The sequence below is a fragment of the Peromyscus eremicus genome, chromosome 1 (assembly GCF_949786415.1).
Source record: "Peromyscus eremicus chromosome 1, PerEre_H2_v1, whole genome shotgun sequence".
Taxonomy (NCBI): domain Eukaryota; kingdom Metazoa; phylum Chordata; class Mammalia; order Rodentia; family Cricetidae; genus Peromyscus; species Peromyscus eremicus.
This window is the reverse complement of record NC_081416.1, coordinates 32,055,777-32,079,389: the sequence shown is the minus strand read 5'-3', so window position 1 is coordinate 32,079,389 and position 23,613 is coordinate 32,055,777. Positions and strand designations below refer to the sequence as shown.

The window sequence follows — 23,613 nt, the reverse complement described above, 5'->3', positions numbered from 1 at the left end:
TGTTTCACTCACAATGCTCTGTCCTCCACTCTACACTCCCTGAGATTTAGCCCACCACACCCTCATTTTACAGCCAAAGCTGAGCTTAGAGGGTCACCCATGGGCTAACAGTGACTGATGGACAGTTTAGAATGGTATCAGCCCGTGTCAAGGAGACACAGGTTACCTTTGCAAACAGAACTGCTCTTTGAGCATGTTAGTGTCCCAAGGGCTGAAAGTCACAAGAGCAAACTCTGGGACAGGGGCATGGACTGGGGTAGAGTGCTCGCCTGGCAAGTTCAAGGCCCTGTGTTCAATCACCTGTGGGGGGTGGGGGCATGCAGGGAAGACAGACAGTGACTGGCTAAACTGGGAGCTTTAGTTAAATGCAACAAAACAAAACAACATGTCTGCCAAGAGCCAAGACACCTAGCAGCTGTCCTCCAACACTAAGTCAGCTTTACCCCCTCTGCTTTTCCACGGGCAAAGGCTATTCACTGGCTTTATTGACTTCTGAAACCAAAGTACTAGCACACAACACCTTTTTTTATTGTTGTTGCTATTTGTTTTTTGTTTTTCAAGACAGAGTTTCTCTGTGTAGCCTTGGCTGTCCTGAAACTCACTCTATAGACCAGGCTGGCCTTGAACTCAGAGAGATCTGCCTGCCTCTGCCTCCCAAGTGCTAGGATTAAAGGCCTGCGCCACCACTGCCTGGCTGATGCCTTTTATTTCCAGAACAAGGAAATGAACATCTCACTATGAAAATCAATGTCATCACTCGTTACATGGTTCCCCTGTGCTGCTCTGTCATCTCCTCAATGGGGATTAAAAACCAAGCAGATATTATTGAGTGGTGAGGAAATCACACAGAGTGTATCATTCAATCCTACCCATTCTTCAACTTGTTCAACTTTACAAGCCTTCCCAAAGCCACTAGTCCAACTCTTCATCAAGGCCATCCCAGCCCCAGTCCTGTGCCTTTTATATCAATTTCTTCTACTAGCCTCGAGCTGCCTAGGCTACCCTCAAATTATATCAAGCCAATTCTCATGCTGGAGCTTTCAGCACAAGGTCCTTGTGCTGGACAGTGTCTCCAGATCCTAATGATTGACTTCTTCTTGTTATATAGGCCCCCCCAAAGGCTATCCCCAAAAGCAAAGTTCTTGTCCACGTTGTTCTTAACTTTATTTTCTGTGCCAAGTATGCTGATAAAAAGGAAAAGGATGTTTGATAAACACTGACTGATGAATGACTAATCCCCTTCCTTCAGCAAACTCTTATTGCAGGGGCTAGAGAGAGAGTTCAGCAGTTAAGAGCGTTTCTGCTCTTTCCAGGGGATGGTTCAGTTCCCAGCACCCACATTGAATAGCTTCTAATTGCCTGAAACACACCAGCTCTCGGGGTTCTGATACCTTCTTCTCACTTCCTTGGGTACACACACACACACACACACACACACACACACACACACACACACTCATTTGATCTTACTTCACATGCTCGTAGACCTAAGGTCAACCTGCACACCTACTGCACATGGAAAGTCACCGTAGTGCTCACATGGGTGTGCCTGCCCTATCTCAGCTAACTCAGACCCTTGCCAGCAGGATCTGGGTTTGGAGTTCTGTGCACTCCCCTACAAAGAATCTAAAGAATTCTATCTTTATGAGGTGGCTCTGTAATAAATGCTCAGGAGATTTGTTCCAAATAGAATTCTATCCTTCAGCCCAGGCAAGTCAACATGCAAGTCACCCTTTTGTGAGAGCCAAAGTTACATTTTAAGTTTTAATTACTGTGCCTAAGAGATCCATGAAACAAATACGCCTTTGATCTGCAAGCCTCTTGCCCAATGACAGACAGTTCCTGAAATGCTGGAGGCTATTGTTTGTGGGAGACAACAAGCCACGTGTTTTTCATTCTCCTAAACAAGCTTGTTTGATTCATGTGCATTGACGTGCTTGATCACATGTGGGTGGGAGGTTTGCAGGATGGAGGTATGTCAGGATGTATGCTTACCACTGATTGGACATGATGGCAAATGCAATGAATTATGGGTTTTCCCTTCGGAAGTGGCTACAAGCTGTGATTCTGGACAATTTCCTGGGAACCTGGGTATGGACCTGGCCAGAGCCCATCCACCTGGCCAGTATTTAATTAAAGCTTGCTTCAAATTTGGCTTTAAACTGTGGTAGTGATCTTACTCATGATCAGTGGGATTAACACTTTCCTCTGTAGAAAAGGACTTTAAAAAATGTATAGTGACCCTCGTATCCTGGAAGTAATCAACAGCTGTGTAATTGAACTTAAGACCTGCCCAACAGGAAGGAAATCATGCGTGATACTAGAAACCTGGGTAACTACACAGGGCTAGTGAAGTCATGGATCTTGGAGAATCTACAGCTGCCACATGACTAAACCAGCACAATCCCTAACTACATTCAAAACACTCATCCTTACACCCCAGATACATGTAGCTTTTGCCTCTCATCAAAGAAGTTTCTCTTTATGGCAGATGGAGATCACTGGAGAAAACCACAACTTGTCAACATGTAGAGAACAAGAGATCACCGGTGCCCAGCCTCAGTGAACACATCTATAACCTAAAGCTGGGGAACACGGAGGAAGAAGGGCAGAAAGCTCTGATGAGGAGCAAGAAAACTTGTGTCTCCTAGAAATGACGGGGAAGCCACACCCACAAGACCTCAACAATATGGCTGCCTAAACACGAGATGAACAAAGACAACACCAACAGACACGCTAACATGGGAGGGGAAATTTCTCATGGGACTCCTCTCCTAGACAGAGAACTACAAGCAACTAGTCTTCCCTAGGGACAAGCTCCCTCGTTAGTTATTTAACAGAAAGAAGTCAGTCTTGAAGTCATATACACACCAACCACACTAAACAGACACAACAGATTGCGTGCGTGCGTGCGTGCGTGTGTGTGTGTGTGTGTGTGTGTGTGTGTGTGCGTGTGTGTAACAAAGAAAAAAGAGGACATGAATTTGAAAGGGGTCAAGAAGAGATGAAAGGAGTTGGAAGGAGGAAAAGTGGAGGGGACGATGTAGCTATATTAAGAAAGCAAAATTCTTAAAAATGTCTTTTATATTTACCCCCAGCTTTTTCTCGTATCATCCACTCGTCTTGTTTTGTGGCAGAGTCAGCCAAGGTATAGATGAGAATGGGAAGAAGAGAATGGGAGATGGTGGGAGGGACCAATGAGTTAAAGAGGAGCTTGCCACCAAGCTTGATGACCAGAGCCCCAGCCCCACATGGTGGGAAGAAAAAGAGAAGCGATTCGTGTGGATTGTTCTCCAACCACATGAATGCTGTGGTACATGTGTCCACACACATAAACTTTCTCACACACAAATCAATACATAAGTATAATTTTTTTTTTTTTAAGATGACATTGTTTGGACCTAAGAGCCAGTCATCCAATAGGAGAGCACTATATGAAAGGCTGGAAATGCTGAACGGTTTTTGCCTTAGATGTTCTTAGTATCAGCTGTCTCATCTAAATATCGCAAGTAGGTTTGAATGCCATGTGAACGTTAACTACAGAGGAATCGTTAAACACAGTCATGAGTGCCACCTTTTGGTGAGAAAGTATTATGAAAAATGCTCATCTGTATAAACCAGGCCAAGGCCATCAGAAAAGTTTCTCATGTGGAAGTGAACTTCAGACCGTGGATTTAACGTCTATTTGAAATGAAAAGCTGAGGGCCTGGAGCAGCATGGCAGGCCGCAGAAGGCAACACTTGGGGGTGGCAAGCCTCAGATCCACTGGTGCTGAGTGAGCAGTGGCTTGAGCTGCCTCTGTGGCCACTCAGGCAGGGGGAGGAGTGGCTATGTATTTCCCTGTTTAATGCAAAATGAAGGGAGACCAGTGGAAAACTTCATCTAAAACTAGTACGTATTCTTCCAAGAATCCCTAAGAAAATTCAGTATGCTAGATAAAACCAGAAAAACTGATCCAGAACCAAAGAGCTGGCAAGAGGCTGGAGTTGAGGAGACCCCACTGTTCTTCAGCTAACTAAAGCCTCCCTGCGCAGGTGTATGGATGCTGGTGTACAAGTACAGCTAGTCAGTGTGTGAGGAAAACCTCAAATAAAAAATAATAAATTGTATACAGAGACAGGGAGGCAGTTCATAACAGCTAAAATGGCTTTTCCTAAGAGTGGAACAAAAACGTAAGACTATATAAAGCTCAATGATTTTTTTTTTTTTTTTTTTTTAGAGAGGCCCCTTGTCAGGAATCCTGGGTGAAAAGCCTAAGATTTAGAAGCAGCTGCCACATCTAGGTTTGTACATTTAGTCCTTCCTTGTGTTTAAAGAAGAACATGATGTTTAATTTCATGGACACTATAGAAATTTCTCAAATGAAAGCTGCTTTGGAATATTTGGAGAAAAGTGACACTTTAGCCAGTATTTTTATGAAAAATATTTCTACATATTATACACACACACACACACACACACAACACAACATAGAACTCAGGAGCGAGAACACACACACTAAGCCACAGCTGTCCCCAGATCTCCCACTGGGTCTCATGTTGCCCAGATTGGCTTTGAACTCCTGCTCCTCCTACTTCATCTCCCAATGCTGGGACCATGGGAGTACACCACCATGTCCAACTCAGGATGCTGCGTTTTTTATGAGTCAAAAGGTATTAGGAGTTAGCAAGTACTGCAGTGGTAGACTGCAGACTTAGAATACATGGGGTCCTCAGTCAAACCCAACACCAAAAATGACAAAAAAGACAGGTATGGTATCGTACAGCTTTAATCCCAACACTCAGGAGGCAGAGGCAGAAAGATCTTTATGAGTTTGAGGCCAGCTTGGTCTACATATTGAGTCTCCAGGCCAGCCAAGAACTACATAGTGAGATCTTATCCCAATTAATTAACTAATTAAAGAGTTTAAAATATTCCCTGAAGAAAAGGTTAAATTATGGACTATAACAGTTAAAAGAAACTGAACCTGGCCTGGTGGCTCAGGCCTAAAATTTCAGCATTTGGGAGATTGAGTTAAGAGAATTGCTGTGAATTTGAGGCCAGCAAGACCTTGTCTAGATTTAAAAACAAACAGACAAAAAAAATCCAAAGCAAAACAAAAACACCACCAACAAAAAAACACTAATAGATTCTGGGGAATCTGCCTCCATCTGACCATAGGAGCCCTGGGTTGCTACACATCCTCATGATTGCTCAATAGGCCCTTGAATTCATCGAACCATCTTCCCAACCCATTTGCACTTTCTTTTTTCAAAAGCAACTGTCTTAGTTAGGGTTACTATGGCTGTGGTGAAACACCCCAACCAAAAACAAATTGGGAAGGAAAGGATTTGTTTGCCTTGCACTTCCCTACCACTGTTCATCACTGGAGGAAATCAGGACAGGCACTCAAACAGGGCAGGAACCTGGAGGCAGGAGCTGATGCAGAGGCCATGGAGGGGTGCTGCTTACTGGCTTGTTCCCCACGGCTTGCTCAGCCTGCTTTCTTATAGAAGCCAGGACCAAACCCAGCAGTGGCCCCCACCCGGAATGAGCTGAGCCTTCCCCCATGAATCACTAATTAAGAAAATGCCTTACCAGCTTGTCTATAGCTTGATCTTATGGAGGCAATTTCTCAGCAGAGGCTCCCTCCTCTGTTGATGACTATGCCTTAGGTCAAGTTGACATAAAAGTAGCCGGCATAGCAGCTTCCTCAGCTTTAGGAGTCAAATACACTAACAATAATTTCAGCTTGTTTCACCTGGTGTCCCTGAGAGACATACTTCTTGTTTCCGTTTGCCTTAAACATTGTATCATAATTCGGAACCAAAGGTTTCTAGAGTGAATTTGTTGTGTGCTATTGAGTGATTTTTAAGAATGGCAAAAAGAGTTCTGGGAACAAGTCCAAGTAAGCCATGCTGGGCTGAATGGGAAATGGAAAGGCAATTAAATATTATTAGACTTTTCTCGGCCAGAATATAAATGTCCCCTGGGCTTATGATTTAAGGAAATAAATGGAAAATCAGGGATTAAACAAACAAACAAGATTTAAAAAAAAAAACACTTTGTAGCCTTGGTTGGCCTGTAATTCACTGTGTAGAGCCATGCTGGCCTTGAACTCACAGAGCTCCCCCTTCCTCTGCCTCTTGAATGCTATGGTTACAGGTGTGTGCCACCATGCCCAGCAAGGATAAACTTGACATTTTTGCATTTAGCATCTAAATATCCCAAGGAAGTAGAAAGACCAGTGATGACTTTGTTAGTATTACACAAAGTCAAAATTTGTGGTTATTATGCTCACTCATAGATTCTGTGTGGATAGTTCTGATACAAAATAAAAACATCTAAGTTGGTGTACCGTGTTTCACTTTCAGAGCATCCTGTGTGACTTGGGAGGCTGGGCCTGAAACATCTGTAATTTTGCATGGTTTCACCTGGAACATTCTCCTTTGAACTCAGAAACCTGAGTTCAAGAGAGGCACTCCTTTCTAAAGAAGCCCAAAGAACATCAGGGAGAGGTCAATACGGTAAAAAAACCAAGGCCCTATTCAACATTCCCAATTTCTCTTACAGACCACAAATGATCGCCAAATTTTCCACTATGTAAATGAGGCCACCTTGGACTTCTGGCCATACCCCTCCAGTAGAGTCTAAGTGCCCAGTCAACCTAGAATAATACGTAGTAATAAATGATAAAAATAGGATACATAGAAATGACAATTTTCGAGCTGGGCAGTGGTGGCGCACGCCTTTAATCCCAGCACTCGGGAGGCAGAGCCAAATGGATCTCTGTGAGTTCCAGCCTGGTTTACAGAGTGAGATCCAGGACAGGCACCAAAACTACAGAGAAACCCTGTCTTGAAACCCCCCCCCAAAAAAAAAAAAGAAGAAGAAGAAGAAGAAGAAGAAGAAGAAGAAGAAGAAGAAGAAGAAGAAAAGAAAAGAAATGACAATTTGCTTTTTGGAGGTGGGTATTAGATAGCTTCTAACAAGAAGAAACAAAATCCCTTACCTGTTAGGCTGGAAAGAAACTTGGTCATAACCTGTGAGCTCACACAGGTCCTTCTCCAGCTCTTGGAAAAGCTGCTGGTAACCCTGGGCTTGGTCCAGAGGCACAAAGGGGTGGATGTTAGCAAATTCTTTCCATGTGATGGGCTGAAGAGCAAGAAGAGGAACATAAGCACATGTACACTGTAAAAGTAACAACAATTTTAATGATGATGGTAATGACAATATACCAACACCAAGAATGGCACCAAGGAGCCAGGGGCTGTCAAGGCACTTAGAATATGCATTCAGTTTCTCTGCACAACCTAAGGAAATAGGAACTATTACTATCTACGTTGTACAAGTGGAACACAAAAGCGAAGAAGAAAACTCACACAGAAATCCGAGTCTATCTATCCAGGAGCAGAAAGGTCCCAGAACAGACTTACTGAAGCAGTGAGTTTAGTCCAACTCTTGCATATGTACACATGCATACATTATTTTCTTTTCACTGAGCAGAACCAGCCATGAACAGAAATGCCAACAGGAAAGATCCTTCCTAACACAGTCCCAAATCGTTTCCTTGCTTGAAACAATTCGCAATATCAGAATAATCCAAAGAGATAAAAGGAATACGTTAGCTCTGCTGAAATGATCTTGGCCTTGTAGAGATGAGCACCTCTCACAATACCATGTTAATCAAATTCCTGTTGATGCAGATAATAAATTTAAACCTCAAATCTCACCCTTCTGACACTGTGACTGGATTTACAGAAAGAGGTATATATTTTTTGTCTGTTTGGGTAGAACTCAAGGTACTGCCTTTGCCTTCCAAGTGTTGGGATTACAGGCATGTGATTGTCAGGAGTTTACTTTAGCCCTTTAATTTTTTCTCTCTGTTGTTGTAATAAGAGGCAAACCATGGATGCCTGGCAAGTGTTCTACCACAGAGCCAACCGGCCCATGCTTAGTGTTCTTAAGTCTGCCTTGGAGACTCACTACAAACTGGTAAAAATAGAAGTTTTTTAAAAGCCCAGATTTAGAAAACGAAACATAAAAACTAGTTACCTGTTTTAATTAAAAAAAATTAATTTTACAAGGTTGACAAGATGAGTCAGTGATGTAGTTGCTCTGACTTGATCCCTGGGACCCACATGGTAGAACGAGAGAACCATTGTGCATTGTGGCATGCATGTGCACACACACAACACACACACACACACAACACAAACACACTACACAAAACCATAAAAGACAGAACAGTAATAATAATCTTACATAGCTGGGCATGGTAGACATGCTTGTAGACCTGGCCATTTGGGACCCTAAGCTGGGATGATCACTTATATCGATAACTTTAAAACTATCATGAGGTAAAACTTTGAAGGTAAGAAGAATAAGTTTTAGCCATAAATTTTGTTGTTGTTTTGGTTTGGTTTTTGAGGCAGAGTTTCTCTGTCCTGAAACTCAATTTTTTACACCAGATTAGCCCTCAACTCAGAGATCTGCCTGCCTCTGCCTCCTGAGTGCTGGGATTAAGAGCATGTAGCACCACACCTGCTTTATCCATAAATTTAACTGATTAAGTTGTGAGAAATATCAGGGTCTCTGCCATGACTGCAGAATGGCAAAGTAAAGGATCATTAAAGCATATAGTCACAGTCCAGGGAGGATTTTTTCATTCACTTCTGTACAAACTGGAAATCTGCCCCCGAGTACCCGCTTCGCAGACAAGACGTACTTACTGTGAGTTCGGAGGCACTATTGAGCTTCATGGTGCAGGATCCCTTGAAGAAACAGATCCAAGAAGCATCATCACATTAATGATCATCTACAGCCTATCTCTCAACCCTCCCACCTCCCCACAAGGTATTGCTTCTTTTCCCTTGCATTGTATTTAGATACGATACACAGGAGGACTCGGGATGGGGCTAGTGAAAAGAAAGGCCACAAACAGCTACCAATGGAATCATGCTGTGAACAAGGGAAATGTCTTTGTTTTCTAGTTTCTTCATATACCGGACAAGGTTGGTTTCTGAGTGATAGCTGTGAACATAAAACATAAGGTCAGAGCCATTGAATTAGAGTCATGCTGATCCTCATACAAAATAAAGAAGGAGTCGTACCCCAAAGCCACGTTAATTGTATGTCATAGGGAAGGGCAGAGACTCTAGTGGACCTCAGAGCACGCCTGAGGCAAGAAGCTACCTTTAAGAAGGAAAGAACCCTGGGAAGAGGCTAGAGTTCCTGAGACCAACTTCAGCCTAGCAAATACATCTGCAAATTCCCCTCCCCATTACAGCCCCAGCACAATGGAGTGGCCACAAGACAAGGTATGCTTGGCTCACATCAGGGATGGGTTCTATCTGACATGGATGTATTAGTGAGCCTGGCTGAGTGGCAATAACCCAGGACCTAATGGTCAGCATCAGAAGCAACACCCTCCCAGGCTCCCTGGTTCATTGCCAGGACACAAAATGCGGAATTCACTGAAGCCACACAAACCTGTTGAACACCTGATGTGTGAGAAATGGGCTGCTTCTCTTGAATGAAGACCCCAGAAGACCTCTCCTTTCCTCTCCCATGCTCTCAGCTACCAACTCCTACAAGAGAGATCATGGAAACTGAAGGACATGGGATGGCTGGAAGCTTCCAGGCTAGATTGAAAATCCAAAAATAACGTATCAAGATAAAAGGGACAGATATACAGGACCTATGATTTAGCAATGGTTTCTTGTTCTTTGTTATTTCTTGTTTGAGACAGGGCTTCACTATGTAGTCCTGGCTGGCTTGGAACTTGCTGTGTAGACAGGCTATCTCTGAACTCACAGAGGTCCACCCAAGTGCTGTCTCCCAAGTGCTGGGATGAAAGGTATGCATTGTGCCACTATGTCCAGCGTTAACAATGATTTCTTAAATACTATACCAAAAGCATGAGCAGCAAAAGAAAAAAAAACAAAAGATGACCTGGGTCGGGGGCACGTAGGTCTTCGTGCTCACAGCCAGGTACCAGAGGAACCTGAAATGGTAAGCACATAGGGCTGTTCCTTCAAGGGAAGGAATGTAAAACCTGTTTTCTGCTAGGAAGGCTGGAGCAGGTAGGCTTTCTAGCCTGCTGACTTTCGTGTGCTATCCTCAATATCTTCACGGCTGGGGACTTTTCCAGCACTGGACCCTCTTCCAGATCCTTATTGTGAATTTGTTTTTCTCAATAAATCATAAGCAAATCTGTTTTTCTCAGTTAAATTCTAGAAACCATCTTTACAGACTTTTTTTTTTTTAAGATTTATTTATTTATTATGTATACAATGTTCTGTCTACATGTTTGCATGCACACCAGAAGAGGGCACCAGATCTCATTATAGATGGTTGTGAGCCACCATGTGGTTACTGGGAATTGAACTCAGGACCTTTGGAAGAGCAGACAGTGCTCTTAATCTCTGAGCCATCTCACCAGCCCCATCTTTACGGACTTTACAAAGAGTTTCGATGTAGTTACATAGGATCTGTATTTAGCTTAATTTGTTCCTCAAAGAGATTTATGCATGCTTTGTTGTATACTCAGGATTGAGTTACCCATCACCAGAATAATTTTCACCATATTGTGCTGTGCTTAAATACGCCTAAAATAAACCACTTGGGGTCAGACTCCCAAAGTGTGAACCAAAGTGGCAGTAGCTGAGGTGCGTTGAGTCAACGTGCCTTCTTGCCTCCCTCGGCTCATCTCTCTGCTGCTGTGAAGGTCACAGAGATCGTTGCAGACTTGTATTTCACTAACATTATAAACATTTGAGGGGCTGAGTTCGTAGCTCCTTAGGCAGAATGCTTCTGAAGCATGCAGGAGATCTGCATTCTGTCCACAGAACAGCACAAACTGGATGTGTGGCACACACCCACAATCCTAGTGCTAGCGAGGTAGAGGCAAGAAGATGAACAGTTCAGTCTTCATGAAGAGGGAGAGATGGCTCAGTGGTTAAGAGCACTAATTGCTTTTCCAGAGGACCAAGGTTCAGTTTCCAGCACACACATGGCAGCTCACAACTCTCTGTAACTCCAGTTCCAGGGAATCTGACACCCTCTTCTAACCACATATATTCATACAGATAAGGCACTCATACGTGTAAAATAAAAATGAATAAAATCTAAAAAAAAAAAAAATGTTCCATTGTTGGTTACACTAGACCTTGTCTCAACAACAACAACAACAACAAATTAAAATCAGAACACCAGCGTTGTGGGTGTAGCTCAGGACCAGATCACTTGCCTTGCGTAATAAGCAAGGCTCAAGTTAAAAACCTAGTACACTCCACCTGAAGAGCAGCACCCAAGAGCTGTAAATGAAAGGCTATAGCTCAGTAGTCAGGTCCTTACTTGTCTAGTGTGTGTGAGGTTCTGAGTTCAATCATTAGCATAAGGGAAATAAATAAGCAAAAATAAAAACATTTGTTCATCAGTGATATCATCCAGAGAGCCAAGAAGCTGCTCAAAGAAAGGGAGAAAACGTATGTGAAAGCATCCTCTCCCCTCACTTTGCTAATAGCATCATGTGCAGGTTTGTTTTAGTTAACTTGACCCAAACTAAAGTCACCTGGGAACAGAGAATCTCAACTGAGGAATTGCCTCCATCAGATTGGCCTGGAGGCAAGTCTATGGGGCACTTTCTTCAGTGAGGATTGATGAGGGAGGGTCTGGCCCACTGTGAATGCTACCACACTGGGCAAGAGGGCCTGGATTGTGAGAGAAAGCAAGCCAGTGAGCAGTCTTTCTTCACGGTCTCCATCTGTGTTCCTACCCAGACTTCCCTCAGTGATGTGCTGTGCCTTCCTGCCCCTAAGTTGCTTTTGGTCAGAGTGTGCCATCATAGCAAGAGAAAACAAATGGAAATACACAGTTTGAATCTTGTATTAATGACTCCAGAAACATCCCTCAAGTGCATACAGGTCAATAATCTCAGGGAACCCTCAGTCCAGTGTTCGTTCTATGGGGGAAGGAGTTTACTTGGTCCTATTTCATTAGTAAAATCTGACATTGGGGGAACATTGTGAAACTTCTTGATAGTTTATGATTGGTATCTGGAGCTGAATAATGTTCTCAAAGGAGTCCAGACAACCACAGATCACCACCCAACACTCTGGAAGGTATTTCAGCTTCCATAGTAAAAGCTTTCTTTCATTGGCTCACTCAATAAATATTCCATAAAGTCATATCCATGCAACAAGCCATGAAGAAAGTATGGAGTGTTCTGGGTGGGTCTTGCCAGAGGTCTAGGGAGCTGCTGGCTTCTCTCACTTCAATCCTATGGAAGGGTAACCCATGCCTTGCTCATCCCTAATAGGTCACTGCTATGGAAAACCACTCAGTCATGCAGAACTGCGTCAGTGTCGCAGGATTCTCTCTCCTCCTGGCCTTTGTGGCTGTTTCCCCAGGACAGCGAGGACATCTGAACCCCCCTCCTCTTCTATCTCACCATCTTAATGTACAATAACTCACCCGCAAATTTCAGATCTCAGTGTAGGAAATTGATCCGAGCCCCAGTGAGAAGCTGATCTGTTCTGCTCACAGTTTCCTCACAGACCAGGCTGGAATTTTGTGTCTGGCTCCTCACTGGTCTATACACTTAGTGGAGGGAGGGGTCATGTCTGATTTGCCATCATAACCTCAGGGCATAGCGTAATACCTGGCACATATTACATCCTTGAAAATTACTCATTAAATGAGTAAGTGTAATAAATTTCCCAGAATACAATGTCACAAATCTTTGTATGGAAGTCAGGGTGCCACATCACTAACAATCCACCTAGCCTGGATGTACTGGCCTCAACAGGGTCTGTTAACAGTGACTTTTAGCTATCAACAGTCACAGGAAGAAAGGGACAGGCAGTGCCATAATTTGAACAGTGGGCTGGCCATTGCCACCCTTGACCCTGTTCTCACTCACATTCAGCCCACAAAAGGCAGAGCAGAGCCATCCTGGACACCACATCTAATAATCATTATGAAGACTACGCAGTCTTTACTTACTGCAGAGGACTCACAGCCAAAGATCCACAGCAAATCATCCAGATCCTTCTCAGTGACTGTTTCATCCAAAGAAATGCCAAGCTACAGAAACAAAAACCAAAACGAAATCATCAGCTCCAAACTCCAGACCACCAAGGGTAACTATAGAAAATGCCAAATTGGGAGAAGGTTCTGGTCAAACTCTTCATCCACTTTGGAACACAAGGGTATCATTAGAACCACATTGATCTCTAGGGGAAAGTGACTAGATCAGTCTCCAACTTGACAAGCTTTAGAGTTGGGCAAGCCACCTGTGGACACTACCAGAAGAAGCCTTGTAACTTCTTCGGGGGACATGGCCTGAGAGTAGCATGAACAGGTTCTCCTGGAGGCAAGGCCTGGAGAATTTAACCCATTTTTGGCAAGGCCGATGGATAGTTTGCTGCATAAATCTGCTCATGACCCCAGGAGCATATATATGAGCTACCTGCTCTCCTTGCTTTCCTTATACAAACCATATTGCTGGCTGCCTCTAGTTTTACTTTCTCAGAGCTATGGATGAAATGGCTACTGCATTAGAAAAACTTCTCCCTGGTGAATCTCCTCTGGGTAAGTCAGAAGGGATGTTGTTAAAAATATACAGTGGACCTGATTCAGCTCCTAAAGGCTTTGAAGTTTCAAGTGTGACCAGGAATTCGGGATTCTTGAGAACAGGATGGTGCCTTCTAATGCACCTTGTGACTAATCTGAAAGAGTGACAGTAGTTCATGACATTACAAATTTGCATAACTGTTCTGGAGAGAATGATTCTAACCACAAGAGTCTAGGAGAAATGCAAATGAATAGGTGATATCGAGAGTTAATGGGAACAGTCTGAGAACAGGGAACGAAGCAGAATCATAGGAAACCATAGTGCCCTCTTTCCTGGTAGCTGAGAGGAAGGGGACATAAAAACAAGAGATAAACAATGCCAACTATTAAGAGTAAGCTTTTAAGTTATGTAGTTTACAGGATGATAGGAGAAAACATGGTATATTCCCCCTTAGGAGATAGAATAGTATAGAATGAAGAATGAACTGATTCAGCTTTGGCGGATGAGTTAATTGTGGGAGCTTAGATTTGACTAGAGGTAAATATTAACCACTAGAAGCAAAAGTCTCTTTCCCTTTGCATGCCGCTGGAACGGCACACGCTGCCCGCTGAGCACACTGTCCCACCTGTGGGTGGGCCTGGTTAGAAAACGTCCTTTGGTGCTGGCTGTGCTGCTTATACTTCTGATCTGGAAGCTACGAATCAAGCAGGTAATGATTCCCGGAGGGAAAGTTGGGGGGCAGAAGGGGAATGAGCTGAGGGAACAAACTGGAAGCTATTGTAATTATTATTAGAAACTGAAGGAAACAGATCTGGTTGTAAAACTGTTCATGCAAACCATTGAACCTGTATAAATGAAAACAGCTCAGGCTCTCCAGGGCCACTTGTTTGAAACAGGTGGTCAGAGTTCTGTTCATTTCACGGACTTCACACATCTGTCCCAGGTCATCGGCCCTGTTAGGATCAAGGCTCCCAGCAGTCTGATGACTTCAGGATGCCCCCCTAGGAACTAAATGTGGTAAGCTTTTTCATCATTTAATTCACTTTGTTATCTAACTTAGAGCCTTAATCATGAACAGTCCACACACACACACACACACACACACACACACACACACACACACACAAAAACAGTCTTGGGAAAAGCTGAGGATAACTTATTCGTCTTTGAAAAAGTCACAGTACAAGTCAGAAATTAAAAACTTTACAAAAAATAGACTCCAAATCCCTATGGTTGTTAAACAAAATAGAAGGTGTTTCATGAGAGAATCCAGGAAAGATCAAAGAACGGGTCAAAAGCATGTGACTTACTGTGCCATCTTCGAAGAGTCGAAAGTTGATTTGCCTCTGGGCTGCTCTGCCCAACACCTCCTTCCCTGAACAGCCACACTGAACCTTCAAAGTGTCAAAGAACAGGTCATGCTGCAGCTGGTGTCCCGCCCGTTTGAGACCTAGACAAGACAGGGGACACAGTCGTCTCTGACAGAGCTCTGCGTGACAGTCGCTACCACAGACATCAAGAGGTGACCCCTACTAGAGGTTGTTCCTCTCCTGGCCAGTGTATCGGTGGCTGTTTTAAAAGGGTACTAAGTGACTTTATTACTATGTTATAGAAAATCAGGAAACACTTATCAAACAAGGGAAGAAAAAAATCACCAGATCAACCAGAAATAAATTTTGATGTACATATTAGAAACAGTTGTAATATGTGTGTGTTTGCTTGTCTATAGATCAATTCCCACATAATTATTTTCAATAACTATATAGTAGTCAATTGTATGGAGGCATCGTTATGTGATTATGTGTTGTCCAGCATTCAACCTGCTTCCAAGACTGGGCTATTTATTGTAAACAAAGTTTCAAGGGACAGTCCTTGCACACTTATCTGATTACTTCCCTTAGATAAATTCCTAACAGCGGTGTAGCTGCATCAAATTGCAGGCACACTTTTTCGGTTGGTTTTTGTTACTGTTTTGGCAGCTAGAAGTTGTTAGTCTCTGCACGTCGTCTCTTCACATCTCTGCGCGTGCAATAGGTGCGTGTGGAGGCCAGAAGTCAACACTGAATGTCTTCTCCCACCCTGTCCTATCATTTCGTCCTATCATTTGTTGTTGTTGTTTGACACAGGGTGGAACTGCGTCTGAAGCACGCCACCTCAGCTAAACTAGCCGGCTAGTGAATACCAAGGACCGTTAGTCAATGCTTCTCCACGGCTGGGGTCACAGCCATGTAACCTGAACCACACCCCAGCTTTTAAAGAGGGGTCTGAGCACCTGAATTATGAAGGGACACTAGTCCACTCGGGCATGTGGCTCTGGCAGGCCTTGCCCTTCTCAGTTCCCTCTGCCTGCTAAAAACCCTTAGATGACATTTCTAAAGACAGCCCCCACGCTCTATTCCCTTATTTGGCTATCTCCTTCTCCTAAGGCTGACTACCAAGGTCCAGCTATCAACGTATTGAAGTCCAGCAATCGAAAGTCCCCTTTGGCTCACCTAATTAACATGCCCAATTAAAATTGAGTACCTCATCCTAATGTGATGCTTCTCCTTTACCTTTATAAACCGCCATTTTCCTATGTGCCACGTCTGTCTCCTCCCCATCCAGAGGCGGTCCTTTGTCCTCTGGGACAACTGCTGCCCCTCTCCCTGTTCCCTTCCTTTCTCCCTCACCCTCTATCTCCTGTCTTTGACCCTCATCTCTGCCTTCTGTCCTTCTGGGCCAAATAAATCTCCTCTGTGCTGAGAACTGGTCTGAGAACCTCATCTTGGGGGATGTCTTGAGCCAACCTCGAGTTTTTCTGCAAATTCAAGGCCTGTGTTTGTGATGCCATCTTCCCCACATCAATTTAAGAACTTTTGATACACAATATTTAACTGTCATGCGTAGAAAGCTACACCAATAGGGTATTGACATTTCTGAATCTTTACCGAGGGAAAGGGGCTGAGTGCCTAACTCAGCGGTAGAGTATGAACAGCGTCCTGAGCTTCATCCCCAGGATCATACGAAAACTAAAAGTTAAAAATAATAAAACAGTGTGCATGGGTGGCACATGTCTGTGACCTCATCACTTGGAAGGCACAGACAGAGGATCACGAGTTCAAGGTTATCTTCAGCTACATCATAAGCTTGAGGCGGTCTGAACTACACAACACTTTGTCAAGAACACAACAAAAAGATATAACAGGTCCTGGATTAATAATGAGGTTGAAATTAGTGTGGTGGTATTGTGTTCCCCAAAATATTGTGCACCCTAATAAACTTATCTGGGGTCAGAGACAGAACAGACACTAGTTACAAAGGCTAGAAAACGGTGGCACTCACACCTTTAATCCTAGCACTCCAGAGGCAGAAATCCCTCTGGATCTCTGTGAGTTCAAGGCCACATTGGAAACGGCCAGGCATGGTGACTCACGCCTTTAATCCCAGAAAGCAGCCTTTAATCCCAGAGAGTGGTGGTAGAAAGCAGAAAGATATATAAGGCATGAGGACCAGGAACTAGAAGCATTTGGCTGGTTAAGCATTTGGCTGGTTAAGCTTTCAGGCTTCTAGCAGCAGCAGTTCAGCTGAGAGCTATTGGGATGAGGACACAGAAGCTTCCAGTCTGAGGAAACAAGACCAGCTGAGAAGTTGGCCAGGTGAGGTTAGCTGTGGCTTGTTCTTTCTCTCTGATCTTCCAGTTCACTCCAATACCTGGCTCCAGGTTTGATTTTATTAATAAGAACTTTTAAAATTCATGCTATATTATAGGGGTTCACTGGTCATTTATTTGTATATTTATCTATTTCTAAATTGTCATCTATTACAAATCACTGAGTGTGGTGACACACACCTTTTGTCCTAGTACTCAGGAGGCAGAGACAGGTATCACTGTGAGTTCAAGGCCTGTTTGGTTTACATGGTGAGTTGCAGGCCAGCCAGGGCTACATAGTGAGACCCTGTCTAAACAAAAGAAAAGAAAGAGAAAAAAAAAGTCTGTCATACTGTCATAGATGTTGAAAATATTGTCCTCTTTTTTATCTGACCTCTGTTTGTATTCAGTGTTGGACACACCCCAAGTCTTCATGCTTGGTCACATGTATAAATCTTGTTATGCTGGGAACATAACCGACTCACCTTCAGACAAAATCAGAGTGGCATTATGAACCCTTTTGGCGATATGCTTCAGCCCATGGGAACCATGGTAAATGGCAAACATGGCAGCCATGTTGGCTAAGAGTGCCTGAAACAAGAAAGAGCATTTATGGAATCAACAACGTGCAACAACGTATTGGAAGACAGGTGGTGGGAGGGAGCAATAATCATTCCTCTTAGTCTTAGGATGCCCAAAATGAAGAAAAAATGAGCCAAAATGACATTCTCTGTGACAATCGAAGACCATTTATAGAGCCTGAGGGAAACAGCACTAAAGTCATCATACTAAGCCTTATGAAGGGGTCTCACCGGTACAACAGGATCATGTCAAGCAGGCTGCTATCAGCACCCAGCAATAGCTACTGTGAAGACAGTGGAGCAGTAAAACCCTCAATGAGGAAAAGGGGAGATCTGGGGATTTTATGCACAATTAAACATTTCTTCAAGAATCAAACCAACAAGCAATTTTCAAACACTCGAAAACTCCAAGAAAACATTTCCTCTGAAGCTAAACCACAAGAGACTTCAGTGAGGCCTGGGGGAGAGGGCTCAAGGGTAAAGCATTTACCCCAAAGTGAAAGGGCCTGTGTTCAGATCTCCCAGAACCCACATAAAGACAGACACAGAAGTGTAACACCTGACACCAGGGGCTGTCTCTTGACCGCTACACAAGTGTCATGGTATATGTGTGCCCGCACTCATTAATGTGTGTGCCCAGACTCATACATTAAGTAAATAAATGTTATTTTAAAATATTCATTCATTTAATATTACATGTATGTGTGTGCCTGAGTCTATGTATGTGCACCACATGTATTCAGGAACCCATGGAGGTTAGAAGAGGAATTGGATCCTCTGGGACTGCAGTTCCAGACAGTTGTGAGCCACCACATAGATGCTGAAAACTGAACCCAGGACCTCTTCAAAAGCAATAAGGAATCTTAACATAGAGTCATCATTCCAGGCCCTATAATTATTTGGTTTTTTGTTTTGTTTTGTTTGAGACAGGGTCTCTCTATGTAACCCTGGCTGTCCCAGAACTCAGTATATAGACCAGGCTGGCTTCAAACTCACAAAAATCTGCCATCTTCTGCCTTCTGAACCCTGGAATTAAAAGCATGTGCCACCACACCTTGCAGGCTCTGAAATTTTTTAAAAGTAATACGTGTGTGTGTGTGTGTGTGTGTGTGTGTGTGTGTGTGTATTGACCTGCACACCTTTATATTTATCTCATATACCATTTGTGTGTGTGTGTGTGTGTGTGTGTGTGTGTGTGTGTGTGAGACAGAGAGACAGAGAGACAGAGAGAGAGAGAGAGAGAGAGAGAGAGAGAGAGAGAGAGAGAGAGCGCGACAGAGACAGAGACAGAGACAGAACAGCACTTATAAGCAAGATGTCAATTCTTGGGAGCCAATCATCTCCTGCTACTTTGTGGGCAATGTGGATGAAGCTTGGGTCAGGAGGCCCATGTGCAAGGACCACTACTCACTGAACCATCTCACATCTGCTATCTTCTACTATTTTATTGTTAACAGGATCTTGCCATCTGACTCAGGTTGGCCCTGAATTCAGAATCCTCCTGCCTCAGTTTCCCTACTGCAGAGATTTCAGGCATGTACCCCCTACCTGGCTTTCTGGGAGACTTTTTAAAATCTGTTTTCCATTTCCCTTTTTAAAAGCTTTGCTAGCTGGGTGGTGGTGGTGAACACCTTTAACCCCAGCACTTGGGAGGCAGAGGCAGGCGGATCTCCGTGAGTCTGAGGCCAGCCTGGTCTATAGAGCGAGATCCAGGACAGTCAGTGCTGTTACACAGAGAAATCCTGTCTCAAAAAAACTAAACTAAACAAATAAACAAAAAGCTTTGCTTATACAAACACATTCTGATCAGACTGAATATTCTTGGTTCCAGATCCAATCCTCTGACTTCTGATTTTCTTTGTCTATGCTTTGCCTAGACATTCTTCTGCCTCTTATAAAGCATATACATCATTTTATATATTGAAACTAAATCTTTATTATCTTTCTTTGGGGAAAGTGGTCTTATTATGCTGCCTAGGGTGGTCTTGAAATCATGATTTCCTGCCTTTATCTTCCAAGTTCTAGAGGCTGGAAGAATCAGAAATTTAAGAGTATTTTTAGTTACATAGTCATTTTGAGGCTCCCCTGGGATACATGAGACCAATTCAAAGAAAAGTAAGAAAAAGGGGTGGGGCACAGAACATGGCGAGAATTTTTTATACTGGTTAGGCCACAAGTTTATAGAAAGATTTAAAATATAATCCATTAAAAGACTTTCAGAGATTTAAAAAAAAAAATAGCTATGCTCCATCAATGATGCGAATCTAAGAGAACTTCAGTGTGGACCGCATGATGCCACTTGGGAAGATGCAGGACTGAGAACTAGCAACAGTTGACAGACGCAGCAGCAGAGGACACTCAAAGACAGCACAGAGGGGGAAGCTCAGGAACGGTCAGCCACGTCTCAGCAGAAGTGCAACTGCCTGCTGGCAAAGACACTGGAGTACTGTGGGCAACCCCAGAACAAGTCAGGAAAAGGAACAATGAAACGAAAAACTAAACAGTCAGCAAAATGAAAAGATGAAAACCAGGGAAGACAGACTACGGCCATCCCCAGGGCAAACATGATTTTCTTTCTTTTTTTTTTTAAAGATTGATTTATTTATTATGTATACAGCATGTATGCCTGCAGGCCAGAAGAGGGCACCAGATCTCAGGACAGATGGTTGTGAGCCACCATGCGGTGGCTGGGAACTGAACTCTCAGGACCTCTGGAAGAGCAGCCAGTGCTCTTAACCTCTGAGCCATCTCTCCAGCCCCTGATTTTCTTTATCTATATACCATTTCCATAACTGCTGAAAATATACAGAAAAATGACAACATGAGCTTTATACAAACTAAAGGAATTGCAGATGAAGCAACCACATAACTTTGTTCATCGTAGACAGGCCAGTACACTTGGAAAATGAAATGGATCAGTGGGTAAGAAAACTGCAACCCTAATGACCTGAGTTTGATTTCTAGACTCTACAGGAGAACAGGAGAAGTGATCCATGCAAGTTGTCCTCTGACCTCCACAAATGTGCCGGGACACAAATGCATCTAATATCACAAATGCTTGCATAAAATTTGAAGAAAAAAGAAAGAATAGGTGCTGGAGAGATGGTTCAGCAGTTAAGAGCACTGGGTACTCTTCTAGAAGATCAGAGAGACCTGCCTGCTCCTGCCTCCTTAGTGCTGTATAAAGGCATGTACCACCACACCTGGCTGTGCCTATTTTTGGTGGTGGTGGTGGTGGTGGTGGTGGTGGTGGTGGTGGTGGTGGTGGTGTGTGTGTATGTGTGTACTGCTCATGCTGGGACTTGGCTGAGTCTCTAAAGTCTGACTCAATCCCTGAAGCAACTTCAAGGACAGAAGCCCCCAAATCACTACCTTTATTCTGTCAGTTTCAGGAACCCTTTTATGACCCCCCAAAAGAATGACTACCAGAAGATACCAGTCTGGATCTTCCCCTCCATCACGTCACCTCTGCCCTCCTGGCCTCCTTCTTAGAGATCTTCCATTGTAGCTCAAAGAGATGGTGCCACATTCCCACCCACATAGACTGCCCCATGGTTAAGAATTCGAGAGACCATGAACCCAGTACTTAATAATAAATATACTCAAAGTACATGGAAATTAAAGGGTATCCCTTTATCCTTTCCCTGAACTTAATCATTTTAAGATGTTGAAGGTGTGATTTTAGGCAAAATAAACACAATGATGTTTTTTTTTTTTCTTCGAGACAAGGTTTCTCCATGTAGTTTTGGTTCCTGTCCTGGATCTCACTCTGTACATTAGGCTGGCCTTGAACTCATAGAGATCCACCTGCCTCTGCCTCCTGAGTGCTGGGATTAAAGGTGTGCACCACCACTGCCCGGCTCAATGATGTCTCTTTTTAAGATTTATTTTGATTTACCTGTAGGTGTGTTTGTATGCATGTGTGTCTTGGTGAATACATATCACATGTGTCTGGGTGTGCTCGGAGATCAGAAGAGGGCTTTGGATCCACTGGAGCTAGTGTTTCAGGCAGCTATGAATCTCCCAACATGGTTCTGGGAACCCAACTTGGATCCTCTAGAGGAACAGCAAGCACTCTTCACCACTGAGCCATCGATGAAATGAATGTAAAGGCCAGGTGTGTGACGTAGAACAGCAGTAAAGATACAAGACCAGGCTTTTCTGTCAGTAAGATCTGCCATCTCTAATAATGTACACACGGTTCAGCAGGTGGTGTGTAGTCAGAAGATTTTCTGTGCCCCACCAAGGGCTGTGGGATGTCTTTCTGTATGCTGTGCATATATGTGTTGCTCCCATTGGCTAATAAACAAAGCAGCTTTGGCCTATGGCAAGGCAGCTTAGTGGCAGGCAGGAAATCCAAGCAGAGATACAGAGAGAAGGGCAGAGTTGGGGAAGACACCAGCCTGCCATCCAAGGAGTGACATGTAATGGGACGCAGGTAAAGCCACAGAACACATGGTGATACACAGATGAATAGAAATGGGTTGAGCTAAGTTATAAGAGATAGCTAGCAAGAAGCTTGAGCCATAGACCATATACTTTGTAATTAATATTAAGCCTCTGAGTGATTATTTTAGAGGGAGCTGTGGGACCATGGGTAGAGAGATTCCTCTGGATTGTGGGGCCAGGCAGGACAGGAGAAACTTCCAGCCACAGTGGTGAATGAATGAGGAAAGAGAGAACCAGTGAGATCCTCCCATCATTCAGCAGTCAGGTGGGATGTGGCATGTACCTGAGCAGTGCAGATGTTGCTGGTGGCTTTGTCTCTCCGAATGTGTTGTTCTCTGGTCTGAAGAGCAAGGCGATACACTTCTTTCCCTGTGGCATCCCTGGATAGAGACAACGCATCCAGTCAGCACAGATGATCACAGCACCAGGATTCTCTTAGATGCACTTGCTTCCCAGCTGAAGGGAATTCAGTAGGTTTGGGGGGCAGGGCAAGTTCATAAAAATCCAGCTTCCAAATGTCCCTTTTCTAAATACGACTATATATAGGTTTTTAATTTGAACTTTGAGGCCCTGAGACATATATACTAAAGCCTGGAACAGTGAAAGGGAATTTCCCAGGAATTCTTCTGTGGGTGATGGGACAAAGGAGCATCTGTCCCTCGATCTCCATGACTGATAGACAGAAAAGGGAGATAAACTGAGAAAACAGAATTTTTTCTCTAGAGGTTTGAAGAGACTGAATACTTACTAAGAAAACAGAAAGGAATGCTAACAGTCTCATTACTTACCTCACAAACATTTCCCCTGTTTAATGTAATAGATAGATAGATAGATAGATAGATAGATAGATAGATAGATAGATGATAGATAGATGATAGATAGATATAGATAAAGAGATAATAGGTAGATAGATGATAGATAGATATAGGTAGATGATAGATGATAGATGATAGATATAGATAGATTATAGGTAGATAGATATAGGTAGATGATAGATAGCTATAGATATAGATGATAGATATAGGTAGATGACAGAGAGATGATAGATTATAGATATAGATATTAGATGATAGATATAGATTATAGATATAGATAGATAGATAGATGATAGATAGGCAGACAGATAGTTTTTGGGGACTAGGATAAAATGGAGATTTCCCCAATACAAATCTTAACCTAAGAAGGAAGCACCATCAAAAAGAAGTTATCAAGACTCAAAGCCACATGGCAGGAACCTCCAGACACCCTTTGGATCACACTCAGTTTGTGCTTTTACTTCCTCTCTGCACTTGTTTTGGGGGTGTGGGGTGTGTGTGTGTGTCTAAAGGACAACTTGCTTAAGTGAGTTCTTCTTTCCACAATGGGATACTTAAGAAAGAAACTGGTTAGGCACAAAG

At 43.4% G+C, this 23,613-nt stretch overlaps 1 protein-coding gene across 1 annotated transcript in view; it reads right to left on the bottom strand.

The window, feature by feature from the left end:
• Gldc (glycine decarboxylase) overlaps positions 1-23,613 on the bottom strand; it is an 89,366-nt gene that overhangs the window by 30,393 nt on the left and 35,360 nt on the right. The window contains exons 8-15 of the mRNA XM_059259076.1: positions 22,500-22,596; positions 17,672-17,777; positions 14,869-15,008; positions 12,988-13,068; positions 9,472-9,569; positions 8,928-9,012; positions 8,712-8,753; positions 6,992-7,134 (exon numbers count right to left, since the gene is read on the bottom strand). Coding sequence (XP_059115059.1) covers positions 6,992-7,134; positions 8,712-8,753; positions 8,928-9,012; positions 9,472-9,569; positions 12,988-13,068; positions 14,869-15,008; positions 17,672-17,777; positions 22,500-22,596 — 792 coding nt within the window. The remainder of the gene's footprint in view (positions 1-6,991; positions 7,135-8,711; positions 8,754-8,927; positions 9,013-9,471; positions 9,570-12,987; positions 13,069-14,868; positions 15,009-17,671; positions 17,778-22,499; positions 22,597-23,613) is intronic.